This window comes from Ornithodoros turicata, chromosome 4 (assembly GCF_037126465.1).
Source record: "Ornithodoros turicata isolate Travis chromosome 4, ASM3712646v1, whole genome shotgun sequence".
Taxonomy (NCBI): Eukaryota; Metazoa; Arthropoda; class Arachnida; order Ixodida; family Argasidae; genus Ornithodoros; species Ornithodoros turicata.
The window spans coordinates 58,743,051-58,766,605 of record NC_088204.1 but is presented as its reverse complement, the minus strand read 5'-3'; the positions used below and the strand labels follow the sequence as shown (position 1 = coordinate 58,766,605).

Sequence of the window (23,555 nt, the reverse complement as noted above, 5' to 3'; positions counted from 1 at the left end):
CTCCAGGCCTGGATGTCTTGGATCGCTCTGCCTGGCGGACTTTGGCTTTTGCCTCTGTGTAACTGCTGTTTTAGCGCGAGCGTTCTCTTGCGATGCGCCTTTGCTCCCTAAACAACGGGCAGTCCCTGGACGAGGCAGTATGCTTTTCTCTGCAGTTAGCGCAAGTCGGTTCGGGTTATGGACACACCGGGTCCTCGGGGAGGTACCGCAGTTGAGACATTTTTCGCCAGCCGCAGCAAGCAGCCGCATGACCGTATCGGAGGCAGTTGTCGCATTGGATTATATACGAGGCAGGTACTCGCTGACTTCCATAGTAAGTAACTAGAAACTGACGCTTCTCGGGTGGGAATGTGAGCCTCACCGTACCAGCGTCCCGTCGAATTCTTCTTGCCGCGAGAAGCGGTGGATCGGACGTTATAGTGTCCTTTATCTGACTATCCGAGAGGGACGAGGCAATGCTGACGATGACACCATAGCTCGAGTTCAAGGGCAGCGGCTCGTAGGCGCGGACTGGTATGGTGCATACGCGCTCAAGTTGCAGGAGCGTTAGCTTGGCTGCTGGGGCGACAACATCGATCGCTATGATGTTCTCTGCGTGATTCGGCCGGATCTCCTTGATCCTTCCAAGGAGTTAAGATGTAAGTAACTGAGAAAGCTCCAAGTGGTTGAGCTTAGCAAGGTTCGATGCCCGATCAAGTGGAGCAAATATCACGGTAGTTCCCTTAAGTGGGGTGATCCGCCCATTGTTGCGTAGGCTGGCTTTCCGAGCACGTTTGACAACGTCTTGAAAAGGTCGATCGTCTTCTGACGAGGCTGGTGTAGACGAGGCGTGACTGGAAGTATAGGCACCTCGCTTGCGGTATAGCACCGTACGCCCACTCTCGGGGCTGCTTACCCCTTCAGGGGATAAATCCATGACCGTGAGGTCAGGAGGTCCGTGTGTGGGCGCAGCTCACCAACGTCTAGAACGCGACTCCTGCCTCAAGCTAAGGCAGAGCAACTTCAGCAACAATCAGGGCTAAATCGCAGAAAATCAGCAGCAGCTTCTTCTTCTTCCACCACTAAGCACAGTGACCACAAGCCACACAGGGCGATTGACCCCAGGGTTCTAAGCGGTGTAATCACTGGGGGCTCAGCAACCAGCTCCCGTGGCTCAGTGGTTAGCGTGCAGGCCATGTCACGTCGAGACTGGGAGGTACCCGGGTTCGAATCCCGGTGCCGGCTGTGCTCAGTCTGGGGTTTTTCCTGGGTTTTCCTCAGACGCTTTCAGACATATGTCGGCACAGTTCCCTTAGAAGTCGGCCCAGGACGCACATTCCCCCAGGGCGTGAGTCGTGACGTTGCCCACATACCTGAGGCCGACAACGGCAAGCCCTATCACCACCACGGTTCATGGGCTCAGCAGCTTCAGAATCGCGCGTCCGCACGAGCTTCTTTCTCCTCTTCTTCCCTGCATTTTTTGGTGATGGTGGTGGTGGAAGGGCTCGCCGTTGTCAGCCTCACAAAGGTGGGCAACGTCACGACTGACACCTTGGGGGAATGTGAGTCCTGGGCCAACTTCTAACAGAACTGTGTCTGAAACGACATATGTCTGAAAGCGTCTGAAGAAAACCCAGGAAAAACCCCAGGCAGCACAGCCGGCACCGGGATTCGAACCCGGGTACCCGGGTAGCATTTTTTGCAGTGCATGATAGGACAATATCTTCACCACTGGAGGAACCAGCAGCTGAGTCATTCTGGGAATCTGAAGACAACAGTTTTGAATGGTACAGGTTGGTACAAAAGTTTACGGAGCACGCGAGCAGCGTACTTTTTCTTCGGTGCGACACCCTAGCGGCCGCCGGAAGCGGGTGAGTTCACTGTTTCGGAGGGATGGAAGTGTGCGCTGTTAGCGACACACAGTGGTAGTACCGGGGTCGTTTGGGTGTGCCAGGGAAGTGGAAGCTACCGCTGTCTGTCGCTAGCAGCGCACCCTTCCACCCCTCTTGTGAACTTACCCGCTTCCTGCGGCCGCTAGGGTGTCGCACCGAAGAAAAAGTACGCCGCCCGCGTGTTCCGTAAACTTTTGTCCCAACCTGTACATAGCCTGCTGATACAAGTTGGCAGATACTAAATACTCTTTTAGTTAGTTAGTTAGTTAGTTAGTTAGTTAGTTAGTTAGTTAGTAAGATAGTAGAATAAAGTAAACCTTGGAGCTTTCAGCAACCCACCATAGGTGCTACCTGCTCCATTGCAAGAGCTGTATAGCTATTACACACTATGAATCAAAATACAGCAATCAAAACAAATCACAGCGGGATCCCTCACGTACTTACAGCCATACAATCAATAGAACGGGAAAACAATATCGCACACTTCAGATCTACAAAATACGGTGTCAGCAGTTCACACTAAAATAAAGTTCGCACTTAGACTTCACAATACGGTAGTGAGACCAGTCCCACTCAAGAGGGCTACCAGCAGACGGATTGCCTTCCGTTGATTTCGCGGAGTATCCCAAGGACGCAAAATGAGTCAGCTCCACTGGGCGATTCGTCATGCGTAAAATATCGGCAAGGAGTGACTGTCTCTCTGATATGAAATGCCGACACTCCAGCAAGACGTGAGCGCTGTCGACCACCACATCACACTCGGGGCACAACGGAGACTCAGCCAGACCCATTCTGTGCAGCAGAGAACGGCAGAACGGGACGCCAGCTCGAAGACGGCGAATAAGAGTCTCAGCGTTGGGGTCCATCTGTCGCAGAACATTTAGGTTACGGCTACTGTCTGCAAACCACAGTCGACGAGAAACGTCGTACGTGACGCTGTGTAGTAGTCGTCTGGCGTCGTGCGCTGTGAATGGAATAGCACGACATCGGGGCATGCTGCGTGCCTCTGTAGCTAGACAGTCAGCCTTTTCATTACCAGGGATACCGCAGTGGCTGGGTACCCACTGGGACCTAACCTCGTGACCGTCCTGGACAACAGCGTCATGAACAAGAAGGGCGTCATACACCATCGAAGCGCACGATGAGAATGGGTTGCGGCTGCGTAGCGCAGATAGAGCGACTTTGCTGTCGCAGTACACGACCCAACGATTGCAATTTGCTGTCTAAATGTATCGAAGAGCTTGGGTAATGGCGTGAATCTCCGCACCAGCAGACGATGACATGTGTGATAGGCGATAACGCCTTTCAACGCCTCTCTCAGGTACCACAAAGGCGGACGAAGAAGAATCCGATGTACATGACCCGTCCGTGTAGACATGACAGTGGCCGCTGTGGAGCTCTTCCACCATCTCCAGGACTCGCTGATTAATTACACCCGCATTGACGATATGTTTACTTGGACATTCAGGCACAGTCAGGGATACACCGGGGTCCCGTAATATCCATGGTGCAACCATTGGGGGTACAGGCGGTTGAAAGTTTGTGGGTAACTGGTCGACGTGTTCGACGACGAGCGAGTGAAACTTAGAGTGGCACCTGTCACTAAGCTTCCGGATTAGTGGATGTTTTTCATGGCGAGTCAGCAGGTGCAGGTAATGGCGCAGTGTCTCTTGCACGCTCAGGGCTTGTACAGGTGGTTCATTTCCTTCCCACCAATGTGCAACTGTCTGAAGCTGCTCGAGGTAGGCCCAGTATTGTACGCAGGCTTCTGGTGAGTGTTCTCTGCAGCTTGAGTTCCGATGTAGCCGAGAGCCCATGGAGAACGGGAAGCGAATAGAGTACCGTCTGCCTCACCAGAGATCTGTGAAGCCTCAGGAGAGACTTACAGGAACTGCCCCATCTCATGCCACCCAAGGAGCGCAGAATGGTGCGATAAGCATCGGCTTTTGTGGTTATCCTTTTTATCTGCGGTGACCAAGTCAAACCAGCGTCAAGAGTCACACCCAGAAAACGATGTTGCTTTACTGTGTTCAAGACAGAGTCTCCGAGGAGTAAGGGGAATCTCGTCATGCGCTTGCGCGTGAATGGTAGAACGACGGTCTTCTCTGGCGAGACATCCATACCTCTTTCTGACAGGTATCTCACTAGTGTCCAGAGCTTTCTGCAGGCGCTGCTGTATTTGAGGCCGCGCTTTAATTTGTAGTGTTGTGCCCAGAAGAAGTACCACAAATTCAGAGCTCCAATATTACATTCCCAGAATTGCGGGACACCTACTCTTAAAGTTGGCTTCACCTGCGTACTCTGCGCCCTCCATTGAAGCTATGCATTCCAGCCGCTATTGATAGAATATATGTTATCTGTGAGGGTTAGAAAAAAGTGTCCACATCTAGGAGTGACGACGGAAGGTTTCTTTGTTGTCCACTAGTGGATTGGAAGCGCAAGACCGTCTCGAATTTTTTCCTCGGAGGCTTATTTTCGGCTTATTTGGCTTCATGGCAGAATACATTGGCATGTCTTTGTCCTGTAATTACGTCAAAACTACGGTTTCCCCCAAAAAGTGTCCACATCGGACATGAAAGGCGGACCTGTATTCTGCGCTCTGCAGCTTTGTGCGCAGTGGCAGGAGGCCCCAATTTTTTTCCCACAACGAAAAAAAGTACATGATAGACCTACGCTGGCTTTCATTATATTTCTAACCAAATTGCTCGTGCTTGATGCGTCGCTTTGATGGCCTTGTGGTATGGTTTTGAAGCCGAGTGATTGCGTTCTCGGGTTCGATCCCTGGAGTGTTCCTTTTGTTTTTATACACATTTCATCTCTCTTTTTTTTATTTCATTTATTAAACCTTGGATGTAGTTGCTGTAGCAGTTGGATGTCGTTAGATGCGTAGTTGAAGCTCCTGTGCGTCGGCGATAGCCCAGCATCTGGCGCATGCCTTACGAGTGGGTGTGTAGATTGCTCCGTTGCTGTACTCTAGTTAGTAGACGGCGCTGAGCCGAGCACATTAGGAGACCTGTTTGATGGTATCAGATGTCGAAAAAAGGCTTCAAGATACGAATGTGGGGTACTGGCTCCGCAGGTGCGGCGTATATGATGTAACGGAACCTCCTCCGAAACGCAGCTCGGTGTCGATTGAAGTCGTGAAGGGCAAGTGATAGACACGATGAGATGTGCAATCCAGCCCGGGGTTCCACTGTTGAGGATAACTGGTAGATCCTACTACCGTCGTGTCCTGTATTGGCGCTCGAAAACGTCTTTCATTTGCTTGAGGGCAGGCTTTGTCAAGACTCTGAACCAGCGGAGAGGCGAAGGCTTTAAGCGAGTGATGTCAACAAAGCTGCACTAGTAGCGGTACCACGACGCAGCCATAGAACAAATGCATGTGCCCATGCACTCATGCGCTGTTCGAGTCCGTGTTCTTCTTCTTCTTTCTTCTTTCACCACTAGGTACAGTGGCCACTAGCCACACAGGGTGATTGGCCAGGGTTTCGTGCAGAGTAATCTCTAAAGACTCATGAGACACCAGCTCCCGTGGCTCCCGTTTTGTAATGGCCCACGGCGTTGCGACCGTGTGACGTACCTGTAGTTGTGTGCACTTGTGTGTTTTGTTAATAAAAGGTGGAAAAGAAAAAAAAGCTCCCGTGGCTCAGTGGTTAGCGTGCTGGCCATGTCACGTCGAGACTGGGAGGTACCCGGGTTCGAATCCCGGTGCCGGCTGTGCTGTCTGGGGTTTTTCCTGGGTTTTCCTCAGACGCTTTCAGACATATGTCGGCACAGTTCCCTTAGAAGTCGGCCCAGGACGCACATTCCCCCAGGGCGTCAGTCGTGACGTTGCCCACCTACGTGAGGCCGACAACGGCAAGCCCTTTCACCACACACCACCACCACCACTCATGAGACCCACGGCTTCACTCGCGGGACAGAGTCCGTGTTTCGCGGAAAACGAAACTACCGTCATCTTTTATTTCGTTGTGGCTACTGGAGTCATACGGATGTATAGGGGTCTTCGAGATTAAAGTAAGGTTTATACAGCCAAGAATTTGAGATTCAAATGTACTATCGGTTATCGTCAGTGACAAAGAAGTTGTGAAAAAGTCAAGAGACTACGCAAATCACTAACAAAGCACAGAGTTGTGCCTAACTCGTTACAAGTAACTCGTTACTTGGTAACGGTTACTTTTTTTTGGTAACGAAGTAACGATTCAGTTACTTTTTAAAAAATTGTAATAGTAACGGAATCAGTTACAAAAATTGGGAACTCGTTACTGACGTTACTCGTTCCTTTTCTTCAGCGCGGGGGAGCACATTTCAGCACTCCGCGTGGCGCAATGAGTGCAGATTTGACCTGCGTGACCCACGACCACGTATGACTCAAAGTACACATCAGTCCCTCGCTGGAGGTTTTGTTGACGTGCTGAATCGTCTTAAAGGAAGGCCAGTGTCTTTTCTCTTGTTTCCGTAATCTCCGACCATCACTCCTTCCCAAGAATGGGCACCAATTGTGCTACGGCTACAAAAAAGTGTGTTTCGACTTCTAGCCTTTTCTTGTCTTTGCTAAGCTATTGAGCGCCCTAAATTATGACGCAGCCCTTCGTCTGTTTTTCGGAACCGTTGGTCATCGGTGACGCGAAAACCGGTGTCTTTTCTTGTGTTTTCATAATCTCCTATCACCCCCGCTTCGGCAGCAGATGTCTTCACACGAAAGAGAACGAAGATCACTGACGTAAATTTCGAGTATCAGCTTCCTTGTGAAGTGCAATTCCTCATTAATAATGAGTTGAAGGCAAGTGACGGAATGCTTGTTGGCTCGCTTAACTATGCGGCGGTAACGTAAAAGTAACTCGTTACCTGTGAGTAACGGGAACTCGTTACTTTTGTATGTTGGTAACGAGTAACGTATTTAGTTACTTTTTTCTGAACTAACTGTTAACGGTATTTAGTTCCTTTTTTTTTTTTTTTGGTATCGGACACAAGTCTGACAAAGCATACCGAAGAGGCTCGGGGACTTTTTCTTTGCTGTTCGGTTGGCGAGACCATTGAATACCACACCGTCATTGCAGGGAGAGCCACGGTGCAAGATGCGCACGTGACACCCAAATAGAATTGTTCTCAGTGTAGCCGCTCTCTGCAGCAAACAAGCCTCGCCCTACTCCTTGACGAATGTGTTGAACTACCTGCCGTGGATCACGCTTCCCGCTCGCGCTCAATAGTGACGGCTACGTTTCACCTTGAGAAGCACTCATCGTCAAATTGTGCGTCTTGGTGGTCCGAGGAATGCACTAGAGTCTATCGCCGCCGCAAGGCCGCCTGGAAGCGGGTTCTCTCAAACACGTCCCATGCAAATTGGAAGAACTACCAATTCCTCAAGGCCGTCTTCAAGCGTACCATCTCCGCCGCTAAGCAAGTCTTTTATAATAGCCGCAACTCCTTCCTGTCCCACTCGAAGCGCAGGAAGGCCTTGTACAAGCACATCGCTTACATTCGGAGGTCTTTCTCTAGCGCCTCATGCAATGAGCTTTCTGTCGCCCCTGACGACGTCGCAAAAGCAAGGCTTGAAGCTGTTGCCAAAGGTCTCTCCCTACGCTTCCGGAATGCAGTTCCTCGTGGCCCTCCCTTCCCCCAAGCGTCGCCATCTGGCTTCTTCCCTGTAACTGAAGAGGAGCTCGATGCTGTCGTGCGCTCCCTACCTAGATCTGCACCCGGTCCGGATGGCATCACCGGCGCAATGGTGAAGTCTTTGTAGGCGTCTCACCCTACTGAACTTTTAAATATCGTGAACGTATCCGTGGAGCACGCATGGATCCCCGATGTCTGGAAAATTGCGAGAGTGGCGGTCATGAAGAAAGTTCCCTCGAGGGGCCTGGAGATAGACAACGTCCGCCCAATTGCACTGACTTCTGTCCTTTGCAAGACCATAGAGCGCGTTTTGCACCGCCGGCTCGAGTCTTACTTAGAGGCCTCATCTGTACTCAATGATAGCCAGATTGGGTTCCGCCCTCGATGCTCTATCTGGATGGCGCATGTGAATCTTGAAAGCCAGATCCGCCACGAGCGCGAGACTGGAAACATCTCTGCCCTGGTTGCACTAGATGTTGCTAAGGCTTATGACAGCGTGGAGCACGGCGTCCTACTCCACATAATGGCTTCGGTGCGCGTTCCCCCCTACATCATCTCCTGGGTCGACAGCTGCCTTAGAGGGAGGTCGTTCTTCTGTTCCGACGGCCGCTTTACCTCCTCGCAGCAAGCTCAACACAGAGGCGTACCCCAAGGCTCCGTCCTGTCACCCCTGCTTTTTAATATCCTGATGAGCTCTCTGCCCTTAGACCAGAACATCCTCACCATAACCTACGCTGATGACATAGCCTTCTTTGCCTCTTCCCCGTCGCTGCACCTGCTATATGAGAAGCTGCAAGAGTACCTCAAAGCACTTTCCGCCTGGATGCGCTCTGTTCACCTCTCGCTGAACGTTCAGAAGTGCGCGGTGCTCCTTTTCACACCCTCTAGTTACCCTTCGAGCCCTGTGACGATCGATCTCAAGGTTGCCTCCGAGTCCATCCGCCAGACGAACCTGCTGAAATACCTCGGTGTCTGGTATGAGGGACACTTGGACTGGGCCCACCATCTGGAGGTTGTCAGCCAAAAAGCTACGAAGGCATGTAGCCTTCTCCATCGCTGCTCCAGCACCCGTATTGGGATGCGCAGAAACGCCCTCCTGCTCGTTTACAAGTGATACATCCGTCCTGTCCTGGAATTCGGCTGCGTCCTTTTCTTCCACCTCCCTCATTACTGCCTTAGAAGGCTCTTCATCATCGAGAGGAAGGCGCTACGTCATTGTTTGGGCCTCCCTAAATACACCTCGAACCAAGCACTATACTGCGAGCACGCATCCTCCCTCTGAAATCACGTTTCCGTGTCCTGACAGTTAACGCTTTCCTCTCCTTGTGCCAGAGCCCTTTGTCTTTGAGGCACAATAGGGGAGGACGGCTGGGCCAGGGGGCGCGCCAAACCGTTGCCTTCAGCGCCACCCACGGCACCGTCGTAACTAAGGGCCCGTGTGCGACCCTTCATTAGTGTGTCAGCTGCGTTGTTGTGCTCGGTATCAGTTTGTTGCCTGGCACTTTCGACATGCTGCGTTTCTTTCATGGATTCGGAAAGATAAAGGAGGGTGGCCACTTCACGGAGGGCAACGTGCGAAAAGGTAGACGGCTGGTCAAACACGTATTTGCGGTTGAGGAGCGTGTCTGCGGTGACATGGATGTGAGCATCCTTGCCAAATGCGTCTCCCAAGTCAAGGACAGCCTCGTTTATGATATCACAATACAGGTAAGCACCTGGGCACAGTTTTGTGTAAAATGTACGAGCTGTTTTGTGCATGTGATGCATGTGTTTTGTGCATGTGAAACGTAGAGTGGCGACGTTAGCGGCTCTAGGCGTGGTGACTGCGTTTAGCCATTACAATTCACCGTCGCGTGCATGAAACTTGTGTTCGTGCGGAGGAGGTTACAATGCTGTGAGGAATTCTTCCCCCAGCTGGACAGCCGTACCCGGTCCCTCATATCTGCTGCGTGTACCTGCAAAGCCGGGGTGATCGGCAAGTGTAAGCATACCGCTGCCGTTTGTGCGTTCATAAACGAATTCCGTGAAGAGTCCTGCACGAGCAGGCCTCAACAGTGGGGCAAGCCATCAAGCAAGCCGATCAGGGGCGAAACCAAAACAGTAGATGAGATATTCCCAGGTTTGATTGCACTTCTGTTTCTGTGTTGGTCAGAGGGGATGCTTTTAACGTTGCAAACAAACGCCTTCGAAAACAACCAACCAACTTTTGCAGGTGGTTCACAAACATGCCCTGACAGTGCGCAGCCAGCCCCTCCACAGATGCTGCTGGATTCATATGGCATGGGCACCGAAAACAGCACGCTTGCCCGCATGCTGGTGCTGATGAAAAGAACAGAAACTGAGAGGGTGTGCAGAGATGTTCTGCAAGATCTCGTCGAGGACGTTGCAGAGAAGGTGGACAGGGAACATGTCACCGACCTGCTGCAAAGCATGGGCCACAGGAGAGCAACATGGCACTACATGGAAGTGCAGCCAGTTGAAAGTCTCATGCGAACGGGGACATCCACTGGACGGAAGAGGTTTTCACTAATGCCACGCGACTTCTTAGCGACGCTAAGTGATGCTGCAAAAGGCCTCTACCGACAATCTGTATGCTTGAGAACTGATCCGCTCTGCTTGGCACTGGAAACAAAGGGACAGGCCCATAATTCACGGTAGGCGCTATAGGAACGTCTGTTTGAAAGTGTCATATTGCATTCTCTCTTTGAAAGCACAGGTGGCACGAGGAGCGCAGACTCCGGATATCGAGCTCTACCGCCCATCCCATTAGGACACGAAGGGGCAAGTTCAAGGAGCTGGCCGTGAGGATGGCATCAAGGACCACGTTCTGCAGTGCAGGGATGAAATACGGTATTGTCAGAATATTCATGATTACCACATGTGTTACATTTTATCTCTGTGCGCCTAATGTGTCATAAATATTTGAAGGTATAGCAACTGAAGCACGTGCACGGCAGTTACTGCAAGAACAGCTTGCTGCGCAGATCGCTGAGGTTTGTGAACTTCATTTTACATTCGCCATGAGATTCAATTCTATCTCTGCACTGTTTTAATTCAAACTGCAATCATTTGTTTCAGACTGGCCTTGTTGTAATGTGCACGCAGCCATGGCTTTGTTGCAGCCCAGACGGGCTTGTGAAGGTGGGGGACGACATCATGGTCACCGAGATCAAGTGTCCACACAGATGCCGAAACACTGCGATTGTGGACGACACTGGAAAGTCCTCTGTCGAGTACCTGGAGCTCGAGGATGGGCAAGTGACACTGAAGAAGAGCCATGCGTACAACACGCAAATTCAAGTGCAATTGTACATCCTCAACCTATCAAAGGCCGTCCTCTTTGTGTACAGTCCTAAGCAGAGTGTGACCGTAATCGTTGCAAGGGATGACAGCTTCCTGTCTGAGCTAATTGCAAAATTGGAATATTTTTATTTTACGTATCTCATAAATGAACTTTTTAGGAGCATGTAATCATGAAAATAAAGTAAATACACTTGTGGCTACATGTGTGGTGTGCAGGCGGATTTGACTAAATCAGAAGGAATCTGGCAATTGCCTAAGATTTCCTTTTATATTGTTTATTGCTGTGCATGAACATGGACAACGGATCACATCATTCTACAAACACTAATGAGTCTAAGATAATAACATGTTAATGGTAATTACATAGTACCTTCAAGGACATTAAAGTTCATCTCTCATACAGCATAGCAGTATCCTAGGATCTTATTATGGGAGTTTGTAGGTTGACAAGTGCACTGCACACACGCATTACTTTCGACATCTCTGGTATGAGAGAAAGTGGCACACGGCTATTAAGAATATTGAACTGCTTGAGCCTCTGAATTGCCCTCTCGACGTGGATCCTTACTTGAGCAATAGCAAATGTAGCTGTCATGTCTCCAACTGATAACTGCCCTCCCCCAAGATTAAAAGGTGGCATGACGAGCACAGCACCTTGGTCAGACACACTTGTCCTTATAGAGGGGAACCCCTTGTCGCTTAATACAACATCATTAGGCTTGAGAAGTGTCAAGAAACCAGAGTGACGTGTAATTTCAGAGTCTGAACACCTCCCACCATATGCAGGTGAAATAAATGCCACCATTCCATCTGGGGTTATGGCTACGAGCCACTTGAGCGTATACGTTCCTTTGTAGTGCGAGTACAGCTCGTGCTGCTGCTCTGGCTGTGAAGGTGCTTCTGTCCTGACCTCGGTACAATCTATGACAAAGGTACAGTCAGGATACTGGCGCTTGAAACATTCAGGCATTGCTTCTCGTATGCAATGGCGTGGAGGTACAAACACCCAATCCTGTAGCTTAACAGAAAGATAGTCAAGTGTTACATGAAACACGCGGCTTGCAGTCGATCTTGAGATCCCGAATAATGTTGCAAGGGCTCTGAGGCTTACTCCTAACTTAAGCTTCATCAAGAACAGCACAAGTCTGTCCTCACGAGTGACGTCAGATGACCGGTACCGTTGCTCTGGAAGAAGATTGAGGAGAACTGTGAACACGGCCAGGGTCACATTACACAGGTCTTGGAGAGTTTGCTCAGACTTCTGCAGAGTAGCGAAACCTTGAAATCCACATTGTCTCCTCCATGATTGCTCAGTACAAGTTGCCTAGAGAAAGATCATATATTGTAGTAAAGGCACAGAAGGCCATTACAAGCTGTATTTTGAGACAATTATCTTTTGATTTATCTGCACGTACTTGTTCAACTTGTTCAACGTGGTCGAAGTGGTTGGCCTGGCACATGGCATTCACCCCGTCAGTTACGGACAACATCATCTTAAGTGAGCCAGCATGGGACGAGCTTTCAGTTTCTGTACCCTAGAAGAAATATTTGAACAAAATTTCTATATGCCTCACTCAAATAATTTGCACAGCACATGTACGATTTTTGTTATCACTACAGTGGGCTAAGATGGATATGAAGGCACTCACCACATCTCTGTATGTCGGTAGCCTTGGGGCAGCTGAAGCAATATCTGCTAGTATGTCGAGCTGTTCGTCCTCGCTCCGTTCTTGGTCATGCTCATCGGGCAGGGCAGAGGGCTCCGGTGTGTCTGTTGTTAACATGCCTTGACAGGTTTTTTGCAGACTGTGCACCGCATTGTGTTTCCGTTGCATCCACCTGAAATTTTACAGCACTGCTGCTTAAACTTGCTTTTGTGGTCGTTTTGTTTGTGTCATGTTAAGCGAACAGCCAAGCTCTTGCAGTTGTCTCGTCTATCAATGATTTTTTATTGGGCAGCGTCGCTAAAGACGGGAGCTCCATTGTGAAAAACGACGCGAAGAGAGACGAGGACGGACCTCGTCTCTCTTCACTTCGTCTTCACTTCTCTTCTTTTTCACCATGCATTTCAACGAACACGCTCTGCACCGTCTCGGGAGCTCCATTGAGAGCTCGGGCAAACTTGCATACAGGCTGCTGCTTTGATGATTTTTGTGTAATCTCTAACGTTACTACGTGCTAATCGCTCACGTTACCTTTTGTGTCTTCCCGCATCGGGGGCTTTCTTCCGGTACACTGGCGGGAAAATCGTTGGCACATAGGAAGGATGGCCCTCGATATTACTGACGCAGTTGTCAACGAAGTGCGCGCTGCAGATTCTCGTCTTCTTCGTCGGTTGCCAAGGCGAACCGTCCGGACTGGAAGGCACACGATGCAAAACAATTTAGTATAAAATAAGTAACCCCTGAATCGTAAGCTTACTTCTTGCGACGAACTGCCGTTACCCAGGCTTCTCTCCGCGCCGTCTCGTACCATTTGCCGGGAAACGAATGGAACGTTATCGGCGTGTCCACGCGCTTCGCGCTGTCAACATTGTTGTGACAGTTAACAACACAACAGTAAACGGTTCCGGGCTTTCGTCTCTTCGGCGCCAGGTTATCGTCTTGGCAGTCCATGACGCAACAGATCGAAAAGGTCCTTGAAGTTCAAAGCTCAAACACCACGCAACCCTCTCTACTCTGCTGTCCAAGCGCCTCCTCACACGGGCACGACGTTTTAGCCCCCGCCGCCAGGGGAGAAATTGGCGCTGATGCGCCTCTCCCAAACTCCAGCCGATCGCCCCTATGGAGCCCTCAGGGACATGCGTTATTGGCTGGACAGGCGATGGCGCAAATCAAACACCCCGCAGCTGGTCTTCGCCGAGCTTTTGCTGAAACCTTTGGGTGTGTCGCTGACAGACGTCCCTCCGCCTTGCTGCCCCCTCTTCTGCCCATCTGTGAAGATTGACGATGTCTTTAAACCCGGCACCAGTTTTACAGACCACAACAAGCTTGAGGTAATCCTCAATCGCCACATTGACCGCTTTCCTGAACACCTGGTGGTAGCAACTGACGCGTCTGTCTCTGGTCAGCGCGCCGGCGTGGGCCTCGTTTTCCCCCGTCTTGATGGTCACTTCCCCATCCGCCTCCCTGACTACATCCCAGTCTTTGAGAGCGAATTCCTCGCTATTGTTCTGGCTCTTAGGATGGTCCGTGCCCGCTATTGCAAGACGCTGCTCCTATCAGACTCCCTATCAGTCATCCCATCTCTGGCGAACCCGTCTAGCCCACTGCTGCAATTGCTTGCCTCCTTCACTTCACCCCACATCTCCGAAGTCGTGCTAAGGTGGATCCCCGGACACAAGGGCCTCACGCTCAATGAAGCAACAGACAGCCTGGCGAAGATCTCCCTTACTGGGCCCATCATCGATACCTTGCCACCGCTTCCCCAAATCGTTAAATCCAGATACCGGAGATTCTTGATACCGGATTCCAGATACCGGAGCTTTCAGCGTGCCGCTCACTTCCCCCCAGATACGACCACCTGTCATCTCCATGGCAGCCCGACTGCTGCTCCTCGCGCCTCATAGAGGTATCCTTAACGCGCGTCCGGTGCCTTGCCCTCCCCCTAAACTTCTACCTGCATCGGGCTGGCGTCCACGATTCGCCATTGTGCCCACACTGTGGACAGGATGAAACAGTGGAACACTTCCTTCTCCACTGTCGCCTCTACGACCGACTTCGTCAGAACTATCTGGTTCGCCCTCTGAAAATGCAAGGCGCCCCCCTCTGCCTAGCCTCTCTTCTATCGTTCGGGTCTTCGCATGCAGGGAGGTGGAACTGGACGGTAGCATGTAGTGTGGCTGCCTTCATGAGTCTTAGCCAGCGCTTTTGAGCTGCGAACGTATCTTCGCCTCGCCTTTTCTCTTGCGCTTAACTTCACGGCTATCCTCCGCGAATCCCATACCTATCGTTAGTCCGACAAGCCTCAACCTCCTCCTCACATATATACCTAGTGTTCAGGAAAATCCACGCCTATGATCCTCATCTGGTACTGGCCAATCGCCCTTAGTGGATAACGGCCATTTCCCCGAGGATGAAGAAGAAGAAGAATTGTTCCTTTGCTGTTGCCCATTTGGGTTAAAGCTCAGCTCCGCCGATTTTCGACTGCGACAGAATGGAGCCATGCTTGGGCTGTGCGTTCGTTTCCGCACAGGGAGCATACATGTGAAAAATTTTCACCCATTTGTTTGTAGTTTTTATGAAAACAATTTTTTAAATTTCCCTGGCACGGCGGTCCTGTGGTCGGCAAACCCTGACTAATCCCGGCTTCGTCCTGGCTTAGCCGCGCTCGTGGCTTGGCTAACGCCAAATCGTCGATGCGATGGCGGAGATCTATGGGCGAAGGTGAATGTTTTGGGTGTGTTCCGTGATAATTGCTGTCGTTAATAGCCTCAAAGATAGTTTTGCCGGTCTTCTTTAACAAGCCTTACAGGATGGCCTCGTTGTGCAACGACGGCCGTCGTGAGCGGACATTCTGTGCCCGCACTGTGCTTCATGCTACCAACAAGACCTAACACCTAACGTGTGACGTGCTCGTACGCATTCTCAATAGCTTTGGCAGCGCACTATGCCCGGACTTGCTGCGCGTGCAGAAAGCACCACCAAAGCTATTGAGAACGAGAACGTGCTCGAAGACGAAGTATTTCTTATAAGAAACGTGATAAAACGGTGCGGTGGTCCCCGATAGCTCGTGACAGCTATTTCAGCACGATACAGCGGCCATGACGGAGTGTAAACACAAACTGGTTGCCAGGCAGAGCTGGCTAGGTGTGGCTATCCAATCCGCGCAGTTCCAAGTATGACGTCACAAGTGGAACCGCCGCCCGGTAGTTTTTCTCAAATTTCTCACGAAGAAGTATGGAAATTTGGAAAGCAATGTGCGTTTATGAATGAAGTTGGGACCACGGTTCTGAATATCACAACGTCTTCATACTTTCGGAACAGCAGCGGAGCTGCACTTTAGCAGGTCTCGTTGCTTATAACCTCGACAGGCTGTAGTATTTAGAGCATAGTTGCCTTCGACGACGGCATACCTGCGAGCCTTTTTCCACTTCACCTAAGCTAGCGCCGGTCCTGGGCTCCTGGCCCCCCGTTAATGCTAGAGGCCCTTCTTTTCGTGCATGGAGTCACATCCCGTTGAGAGAATAATAGCGGAAACGGTAAGCTTGCACGTCACAGATTCCATGTGCGATAGCTGGCTGCTTTTCATTACTAACGTCCTTTCTGTATTATGGCACTCTTCCCTGCAGAGGCGGAGCATTCTCGTCGAATGGCGTGGGTACCCGAGGTGGTCCTGTAGCTTTGAGCCTCGACGCAACCTAAACCCTGCATGTCTCCGTGCACTAACAGATCCCCCAAAGCCCGACGACATCCGCCTGAAAGAGGCCTCGAACAGGTTCCTTTGTGGAGTTCAGCAGAAGCTGGCAAACTTCAAGAAATCAAATGGCTTTGTAAAAGTGCTATTTGACCAGGACATTTTTCGCTGGACCTTCCACGGGAGCGGAAGACATCTTGAAAAAGGCTGGATATTGTGCGAGGAGGCAGACTTCGAAAGGCTTGAACTGCCTCCGAACTGGCACAGAAAGGAAGGAAAGCTCGGAAGTGCCATCAGAATTCAATTTTCGGTGCGTGTCAAAGCACTGCTACGAATTAAGCAAGCACCGCACTTATCCACTGTTGGAATTCCCGTGGAATCGATAAGTGTATTCTCTGTGACGGTTGGCGATGGCTCAGCGCAATAAAAGATCCACCCCGGTAAACTGGAAAAGCCACGTGGATGTGCATCTCACTACAGACACCGCACAAATCTCGCTCCCTGTGAAATACGCTGATACGCTGAGGGCTGATAAAGATTAAAAGGGTTGCTCTTATGTAGATCTGATACGAAGCGTTTTGCCTAATGACACGCATTTGGAAGAATCTCCTGGCACAGTCAATGAAAGAACGAGACTTTCAATATCAAAAGCCCTGAGTCGTAAGTGAAAGCTGGCAGGCCGGGCAGTTCTGAAGTTTAACGAAACACATCTGAAGATCTGCCTCAAGCTTCGCAGAATAGATACCGAATATCCAGAGTACGTGTGCTCTCCCAATACTGATGCCTCAAGCCCGACCACTCACTGGAAGAACGAGATATGCGGCGCTACCGCAGACTTCAGTTCTGAAGAAGATCGATGTGATGTTACACAGACTCCTTGGGTTAGCTGAAATTCCGGAGACATACTTCAACATCAGAGAATCTTTCAAGACTTTAATTTCGGGCATAAATGAAATAGCCAGATCGAAAGAGGTAATGGTCGGTGACAGCAGCATTCCGGTTAATGTGTGTCTTGGGGCGGACCTGAAATTTCTTCTTACGGTCCTTGGCCTCCAGTCCGCTTCTTCAAGCTTTCCTTGTCCGTTCTGCGTCGCCACCCAAAGAGCAACGGTCGAACCCAGAACTGGCTCGAGATTTCTTCAACACAGAACCGATAGCGAGGAGTTCACAGTCCATCCGGAATTACTGCGATGAGTTGAGGACCGGAGCACAGTATATGCCACTCTTTGACATCGAGCCCAGTATGGTTATTCCCGACACGTAGCACATGACAATTCGTATATTCGGTAGACTTTTTGAGAACGTCATTCGGGAATTTCATGATATGGAATGTATGGCAAGTGTACGGTCTGCAGGCTCCTCAACCAAGAACGTGCAGGAACTTGCTGAACTGGTCTCCAAGTGTTCCGTGAAAGTAACATTGTATCCAGAAAATCAAGATCCCCAGGGCAAGCTGTTCTCTACGTTGTCTGGGACAGATTGTAAAACGTTATTATATAGGTTGCCTGATAAGCTACTTAGTAAATTACACCCGGACACAGAGAGCGCCGTATTGAATTTGTGAAAGACGTTCCAAGAAATTGTAAAAGCTCTTCAGTGAGAATGCCCTCCTGATCACCTGCAGGAAATGGCATCGGATTTTTTTGCGAATGTTTGTGCAACTCGGCCAGACACACCGAAAGGGATATGGGAGAACCAATGTTACTCCATACATCCACATCCTTGAGCATCATGGGGCTTACAAACAATCGAAGTTCCACTCTCTCAGCTGGTACTCAAGCCAAGGAATAGAAAAAAAGACTGACGTTGTAAAGAGGTTGTATCATTCTAAAACAAACAAGTGGGATGCCACGATGGACGCTGTGAAATAGCTAAAAGAAGTGAGTCACTGCAATCTTCACGTGCGCACAGATTGTACAGAAAGAGTGACGACGATTATTGGCACGGGGGAGGCATTCAAGAAAGCAGGAAAGGCCGTGCCAAGTCATCCATTCAGACGACTGCTCCTGAGTTGTTGAGCTGCATTGAAGACATGAGTGCTGGTGCCCTCCGTACAGAGCTGCGCTTGGAAGGAACACATCCGTGAAGTGCCCACGCAAGCTTTGAAAAATGCGGTTGGAGCACGTTAGCTCTGCCCAGGACGCTAATTTTCCCTTTCTGTTTTCATTTTTAGTACTGGACTGGGGTTCGTTTACACCTTTGTTTTACTGAGTGGTGGGTTTCGTATGCCAATTTGATCAGCATCACAAATATGTACTAACTTATCTGCACTTTGGCATAACATGCAATCTCTAAAAATGTCTATAAATAAACCCCGCTTGCGGCACAGCAAGTCTCCGTAAGCGGCTGTTTGCGGCGGGAAACAGTTCTTGGTCAGCTATGTGTTTTCAGTTGCTTTGCCTAGTAATCTTGTCCGCGTTATCAGTGTCTGGCCGTTGAGGACACGCAGGCTCACGGGATGGCTTGATTCCTTTTGCTTCGCCGAGAGATCTATCTTCGGGACAAAGTATTCCAAAACCCTTCAATTTTACACATATTTGGCTCCACGGTAGCGTGTGGTGTGAGTGTCACCCAAGCGGTTCTTAATAAAGCGGTTTCGTAGACTGGCATATGACTTTTCAAAACTGGCGAGTGAGGTGAAATAATACTTGGAAGTGAACGTGGGTAACATCGCAAAAAAAAAGAGAAAGAAAGAAAGAAAGAAAGAAATATAAAATTATGCAGTCTTGAACACTTTTCATTGGCATTTATATAGCGCCAATGAAACACTTATGCACCAACGGCCTTGCTAAGTCTAACGGTTCCGAAGGTCGCCATCTTGTGAAAGGGAGAGAAGTGTTTAGCATGCCTCAGTGAGATAGGGTTATGTTAGGATCGCACAGATTTTGGGGGTTTCCCGGTGGTTTCTTCACCACCAGAAAACGTTCCAAGCAGTGCCGGCATTAGTCTGTGCCGTCGGAGTGTCGTCGCCTCCCGAGTACACATGGCGGGTCAACTTGGAGACACCGGCGCCATTTTTTTTTATATAGTCCACACGACATTCGGCGTTCATTGTTGTTCATTTTGTTCATGTTTTGCGAGAAGGGAGGCACTTGATAACTTAACCTGTTATTGTGCTTATTGTGACGTCACCGGATAAGGGGTTGACGGAGCACAATATAGAGAATGGCGGGACCCAGCACAAGGCAAAGGAAGACTCCGGACCACAAAAGCACAAATAAATAAGGGTTTAATGACCCTGGCTATTTACAGACGGTATGTACAAATTGGATGGGACAATAAGGCTACACACGCGACAATCTATGGAGTGAGAACACGCCGCTCGGGGAAGCTCACTGTCTTGTAGTCTTCTCTCGAGATCTGAGGCGGGATGGCAGGTTGGACCGGAGTACCCGTGCAGAAGCTGTCGTAGGGTCGATGGCGCACCAGTGGAACGTTGTCAAACGAAGTCTCGAATCCCGTAGACGCCTTGGGGAACGACGAGTCGATCACGACGGAAGCAGCAGCAGACAGTAGCAGTAGCGGACAGTAGCAGTCTTCCGGCGCCGAGCCTGACAGACTGACTGGCCAAATTCCTCTCTTCCCAGTCCTTTGTTGGGAGTCGGCTTATGTAGCCGTCGGTGACCTCATTCATGGTCCACTTTCGCCTATGACCTTCGGGACTCCGGGAAAGCGGCCTTCACTCTTGCTTTCATCCAGAGGTGTAGGAGAGGGAAGCTTCCCCAAAATAGCTCGGCACGTTCATGAGTTCCCGCGCACTCAAAAAATGGCGAGTCCGAAATATATCCGACCGTCACATTATCGACGAAGTTACACCGTAACACTCCTTGTATGCCGTTGTCCCGTGTTCGTTGATCGCAAAATATAACCTTAACGACTGCCTCGCCTTGCGTATTTTTCTTGTTGTTTTTGCTCTAAAAGTTAGTTTATCAAGGCCGTGACTGCTTCTGCAGCATTCAAACATGAATGTAATTATCGTCACTCTGCGCATGGCCATGGAAGATCCATATTGGATGCCCACCATACCTCTCTCCATGCCGACCAATCATATCACCTCACGTACTTCAACCGCGAATTTCAATTTCAATTGTTCCACGACATTCAACCAGGGGCGGATTACTGACCACTTGTCGGTGCGTAGCGCAGCGTCGTCTCCATAGTAACGCGTGCTGCACGTGACCCGCTTCGTCGTGAGAAGGAAGAAGTGACCTTACTCGCAGCCTGCCACCATCGCCGAGTGTGTGGCGTTCGTAGCCATTGGGCGAGGAGGTCAGCCGACGCAAAACGCTGCGATGTTCGTCGTTGAAAATGGCGCTTGTGTGTGCGTTTCTAGAGGACCAAGGAGCCACTTCAGTGCAGTCAACGAGGACATTTCGTGCTCACAAGGATGTCTTCACGTCGTTGTCGGAAGAGCAGTTTGTTTCCTTCTTCCGACTGTCCAAAGCCTCGTGTATACACATACAGGATGTATATGGAAATATTGACATACACATCGAGTGTTTCCCATATAAGGAATGTTATGCACACGCATTAGCTGAGTTAGTGTGTATGTAACCCACCATTGTGAAATTAACTCCGTCTTGCACAAGCATGACATTTCTTTATTTATGAAATATTTGGACACTGCAATAAAAAAAAAACTAGCAACACTTGCGCTATTCATTTGTATGCCTTTTCTGCAGAAGCTTGTGCGCAAAATATTGTGATATTGCAGCCAGTGCCTGCGGGAATGAGCCAGCACATATTTTATTGTCCGTATTGTTAGTAACTCTTTCATTGGGCATACTTGGCATAGGCGATCAATGCTTCCTGCGGTCCGCCGTTGTTGTTCCACGAGTCTCCTTCGTTCTTCAAGGAGTTGGTGGACATTGATGGTGGCACCTGTCTCCTCCTCCGTCGACATCTGCCTCCGCTCCGCACATTTTGAGCTTGGCTGCTTGTTGTAGCCGGCAACTCTCTGGAAGCCTCAGCAGGCTGTGTAGTCCTGAGCTGTTACCCGAATCACTGCTTAGTTTAGTTGTAGAACTAAAAAGGAGGAGATCACTCGACAAGCTCAGCAAGCACACCGTAAGTCCACCAAATAACTTTATCCTCGTCAGTATAGCAATCTTCCACGCGGCGTATAGTGCACAGATCACCGTCCTCGTCTTCTACGAATGTAATGCTAAAACAAAATACGCAATTAATCCTCAACGCATGTGTCGCGTGAAAAGAAAAGACAGCTCCGAGCACCGAAGGATTCCCTTCGAGCCGGCGACGGCAGCAGACGACACTGCACTGCATTCGCGTTGGCTGATTCGTGTCTTACGTGCTCATCTATCGAAGTATGTGCAAGAAGGTTTCTTTCCACGCGGTAACAAAATTTATATTTCTTAGAGGTAAATACAAAGTAAGTTAATGTCGTCAAATTTAGGCTTTTTGCTTGACAGACTTGCGTCTGCCACCGAGAGTAGCGTCATTGCTCCTCGCGCCGACGAGGCTCGCCTACCCAGCGGACGACGGTGGCCTTACTGACCACTTCAGATCGTGCGTCGGCAGCGCTCGCTTGCCCGACGGCGGGCGTTGCCACGTTAGGCCGACGCACCGATGCATTGGCCAGTAATCCTCCCCAGGGGCGGATTACTGGCCACTTGTCGGTGCGTAGCGCAGCGTCGTCTCCATAGTAACGCGTGCTGCACGTGACCCGCTTCGTCGTGAGAAGGAAGAAGTGACCTTACTCGCAGCCTGCCACCATCGCCGGGTGTGTGGCGTTCGTAGCCATTGGGCGAGGAGGTCAACCGACGCAAAACGCTAGGATGTTCGTCGTTGAAAATGGCGCTTGTGTATGCGTTTCTAGAGGACCAAGGAGCCACTTCAGTGCAGTCAACGAGGACATTTCGTGCTCACAAGGATGTCTTCACGTCGTTGTCGGAAGAGCAGTTTGTTTCCTTCTTCCGGCTGTCCAAAGCCTCGTGTATACACATACAGGATGTATATGGAAACATTGACATACACATCGAGTGTTTCCCATTTAGGCAATGTTATGCACCCGCATTAGCTGAGTTAGTGTGTATGTAACCCACCATTGTGAAATTAACTCCGTCTTGCACAAGCATGACATTTCTTTGTTTATGAAATATTTGGACACTGCAATAAAAAAGAACTAGCAATACTTGCGCTATTCATTTGTATGCCTTTTCTGCAGAAGCTTGTGCGCAAAATATTGTGATATTGCAGCAAGTGCCTGCGGGAATGAGCCAGCACATATTTTATTGTCCGTATTGTTAGTAACTCTTTCATTGGGCATACTTGGCATAGGCGATCAATGCTTCCTGCGGTCCGCCGTTGTTGCTCCACGATTCTCCTTCGTTCTTCAAGGAGTTGGTGGACATTGATGGTGGCACCTGTCTCCTCCTCCGTCGACATCTGCCTCCGCTCCGCACATTTTGAGCTTGGCTTCTTGTTGTAGCCGGCAACTCTCTGGAAGCCTCAGCAGGCTATGTCTAAGCTGTTACCCGAATCACTGCTTAGTTTAGTTGTAGAACTAAAAAGGAGGAGGAGATCACTCGACAAGCTCAGCAAGCACACCGTAAGTCCACCAAGTAACTTTATCCTCGTCAGTATAGCAATCTTCCACGCGGCGTATAGTGGACAGATCACCGTCCTCGTCTTCTACGAATGTAATGCTACAATAAAATACGCAATTAATCCTCAACACACGTGTCGCGTGAAAAGAAAAAGAGACAGCTCCGAGCACCGAAGGATTCCCTTCGAGCCGGCGACGGCAGCAGACGACACTGCACTGCATTCGCATTGGCTGATTCGTGTCTTACGTGCTCATCTAGCGAAGTATGTGCAAGAAGGTTTCTTTCCACGCGGTAACAAAATTTATATTTCTTAGAGGTAAATACAAAGTAAGTTAATGTCGTCAAATTTAGGCTTTTTGCTTGACAGACTTGCGTCTGCCACCGAGAGTAGCGTCATTGCTCCTCGCGCCGACGAGGCTCGCCTACCCAGCAGACGACGGTGGCCTTACTGACCACTTCAGGGGCGCGTTCCTGGCAACATCGTCTCCCGCTGTATATCGTCGTCTCCAGGGCGACAGCCGTACCACGTGGTGTTATTCGTAGGCGAAGGAGAAAACCGCCGTTCCCGGCGGTCAGGCTTCGTAGCGTCGCAGCACGGGGGTCACCGTTTTGCGAGAGGGTGATGGCCTACGCAAAGATATTCGCCGTGCGTCGTGAAAATGGCTGCTATCTATGCGCTGCTCGCTGATGAAGGCATTGATCTTCTTGAGCCAACGCGCTCATTCCGTCCTCACAGAGACGCGTTTACTGATTTATCTGACGAAGACTTTGTGGCTCGCTTTCGTCTGTCAAAGGAGGCGGCAAGAGAGGTGTGTGAAGCGGTCAGAGGAGACCTTCAGCGAGG

General features: G+C 50.1%; 2 protein-coding genes and 1 long non-coding RNA gene across 3 annotated transcripts; 1 reads left to right on the top strand and 2 right to left on the bottom strand.

The window, feature by feature from the left end:
• Nucleotides 1–9,985: 9,985 nt before the first annotated feature.
• LOC135392479 (uncharacterized) lies at nucleotides 9,986–10,958 on the top strand. The gene is made up of 4 exons (XM_064623187.1): nucleotides 9,986–10,141; nucleotides 10,204–10,337; nucleotides 10,416–10,480; nucleotides 10,566–10,958. The coding sequence occupies exons 1-4, from the start codon at nucleotides 10,017–10,019 to the stop codon at nucleotides 10,956–10,958; spliced, it is 717 nt and encodes a 238-aa protein (XP_064479257.1). The 5' UTR covers nucleotides 9,986–10,016.
• Nucleotides 10,959–11,158: 200 nt separating this feature from the next.
• LOC135392478 (uncharacterized) lies at nucleotides 11,159–12,250 on the bottom strand. Its single transcript, XM_064623186.1, has 2 exons — nucleotides 12,206–12,250; nucleotides 11,159–12,114 (listed from the first exon to the last, which is right to left on the bottom strand). The coding sequence occupies exons 1-2, from the start codon at nucleotides 12,248–12,250 to the stop codon at nucleotides 11,206–11,208; spliced, it is 954 nt and encodes a 317-aa protein (XP_064479256.1). The 3' UTR covers nucleotides 11,159–11,205.
• A 7-nt stretch (nucleotides 12,251–12,257) lies between these two features.
• LOC135393233 (uncharacterized) lies at nucleotides 12,258–13,106 on the bottom strand. The gene is made up of 3 exons (XR_010422540.1): nucleotides 12,986–13,106; nucleotides 12,440–12,629; nucleotides 12,258–12,325 (listed from the first exon to the last, which is right to left on the bottom strand). It is a non-coding gene; the product is annotated as an uncharacterized LOC135393233 (long non-coding RNA).
• Nucleotides 13,107–23,555: the final 10,449 nt, after the last annotated feature.

Excerpts from the sequence above, each read along its gene's own strand:
- LOC135392479 (XM_064623187.1), top strand. The coding sequence starts at position 10,017 with ATGCCACGCGACTTCTTAGCGACGCTAAGTGATGCTGCAAAAGGCCTC. Across the intron at positions 10,142-10,203 it reads GGACAGGCCCATAATTCACG|GTGGCACGAGGAGCGCAGAC; the intron begins GTAGGCGCTATA and ends TTGAAAGCACAG. Across the intron at positions 10,338-10,415 it reads CAGTGCAGGGATGAAATACG|GTATAGCAACTGAAGCACGT; the intron begins GTATTGTCAGAA and ends AAATATTTGAAG.
- LOC135392478 (XM_064623186.1), bottom strand. The coding sequence starts at position 12,250 with ATGTGCCAGGCCAACCACTTCGACCACGTTGAACAAGTTGAACAA. Across the intron at positions 12,115-12,205 it reads ACGTTGAACAAGTTGAACAA|GCAACTTGTACTGAGCAATC; the intron begins GTACGTGCAGAT and ends ATCTTTCTCTAG.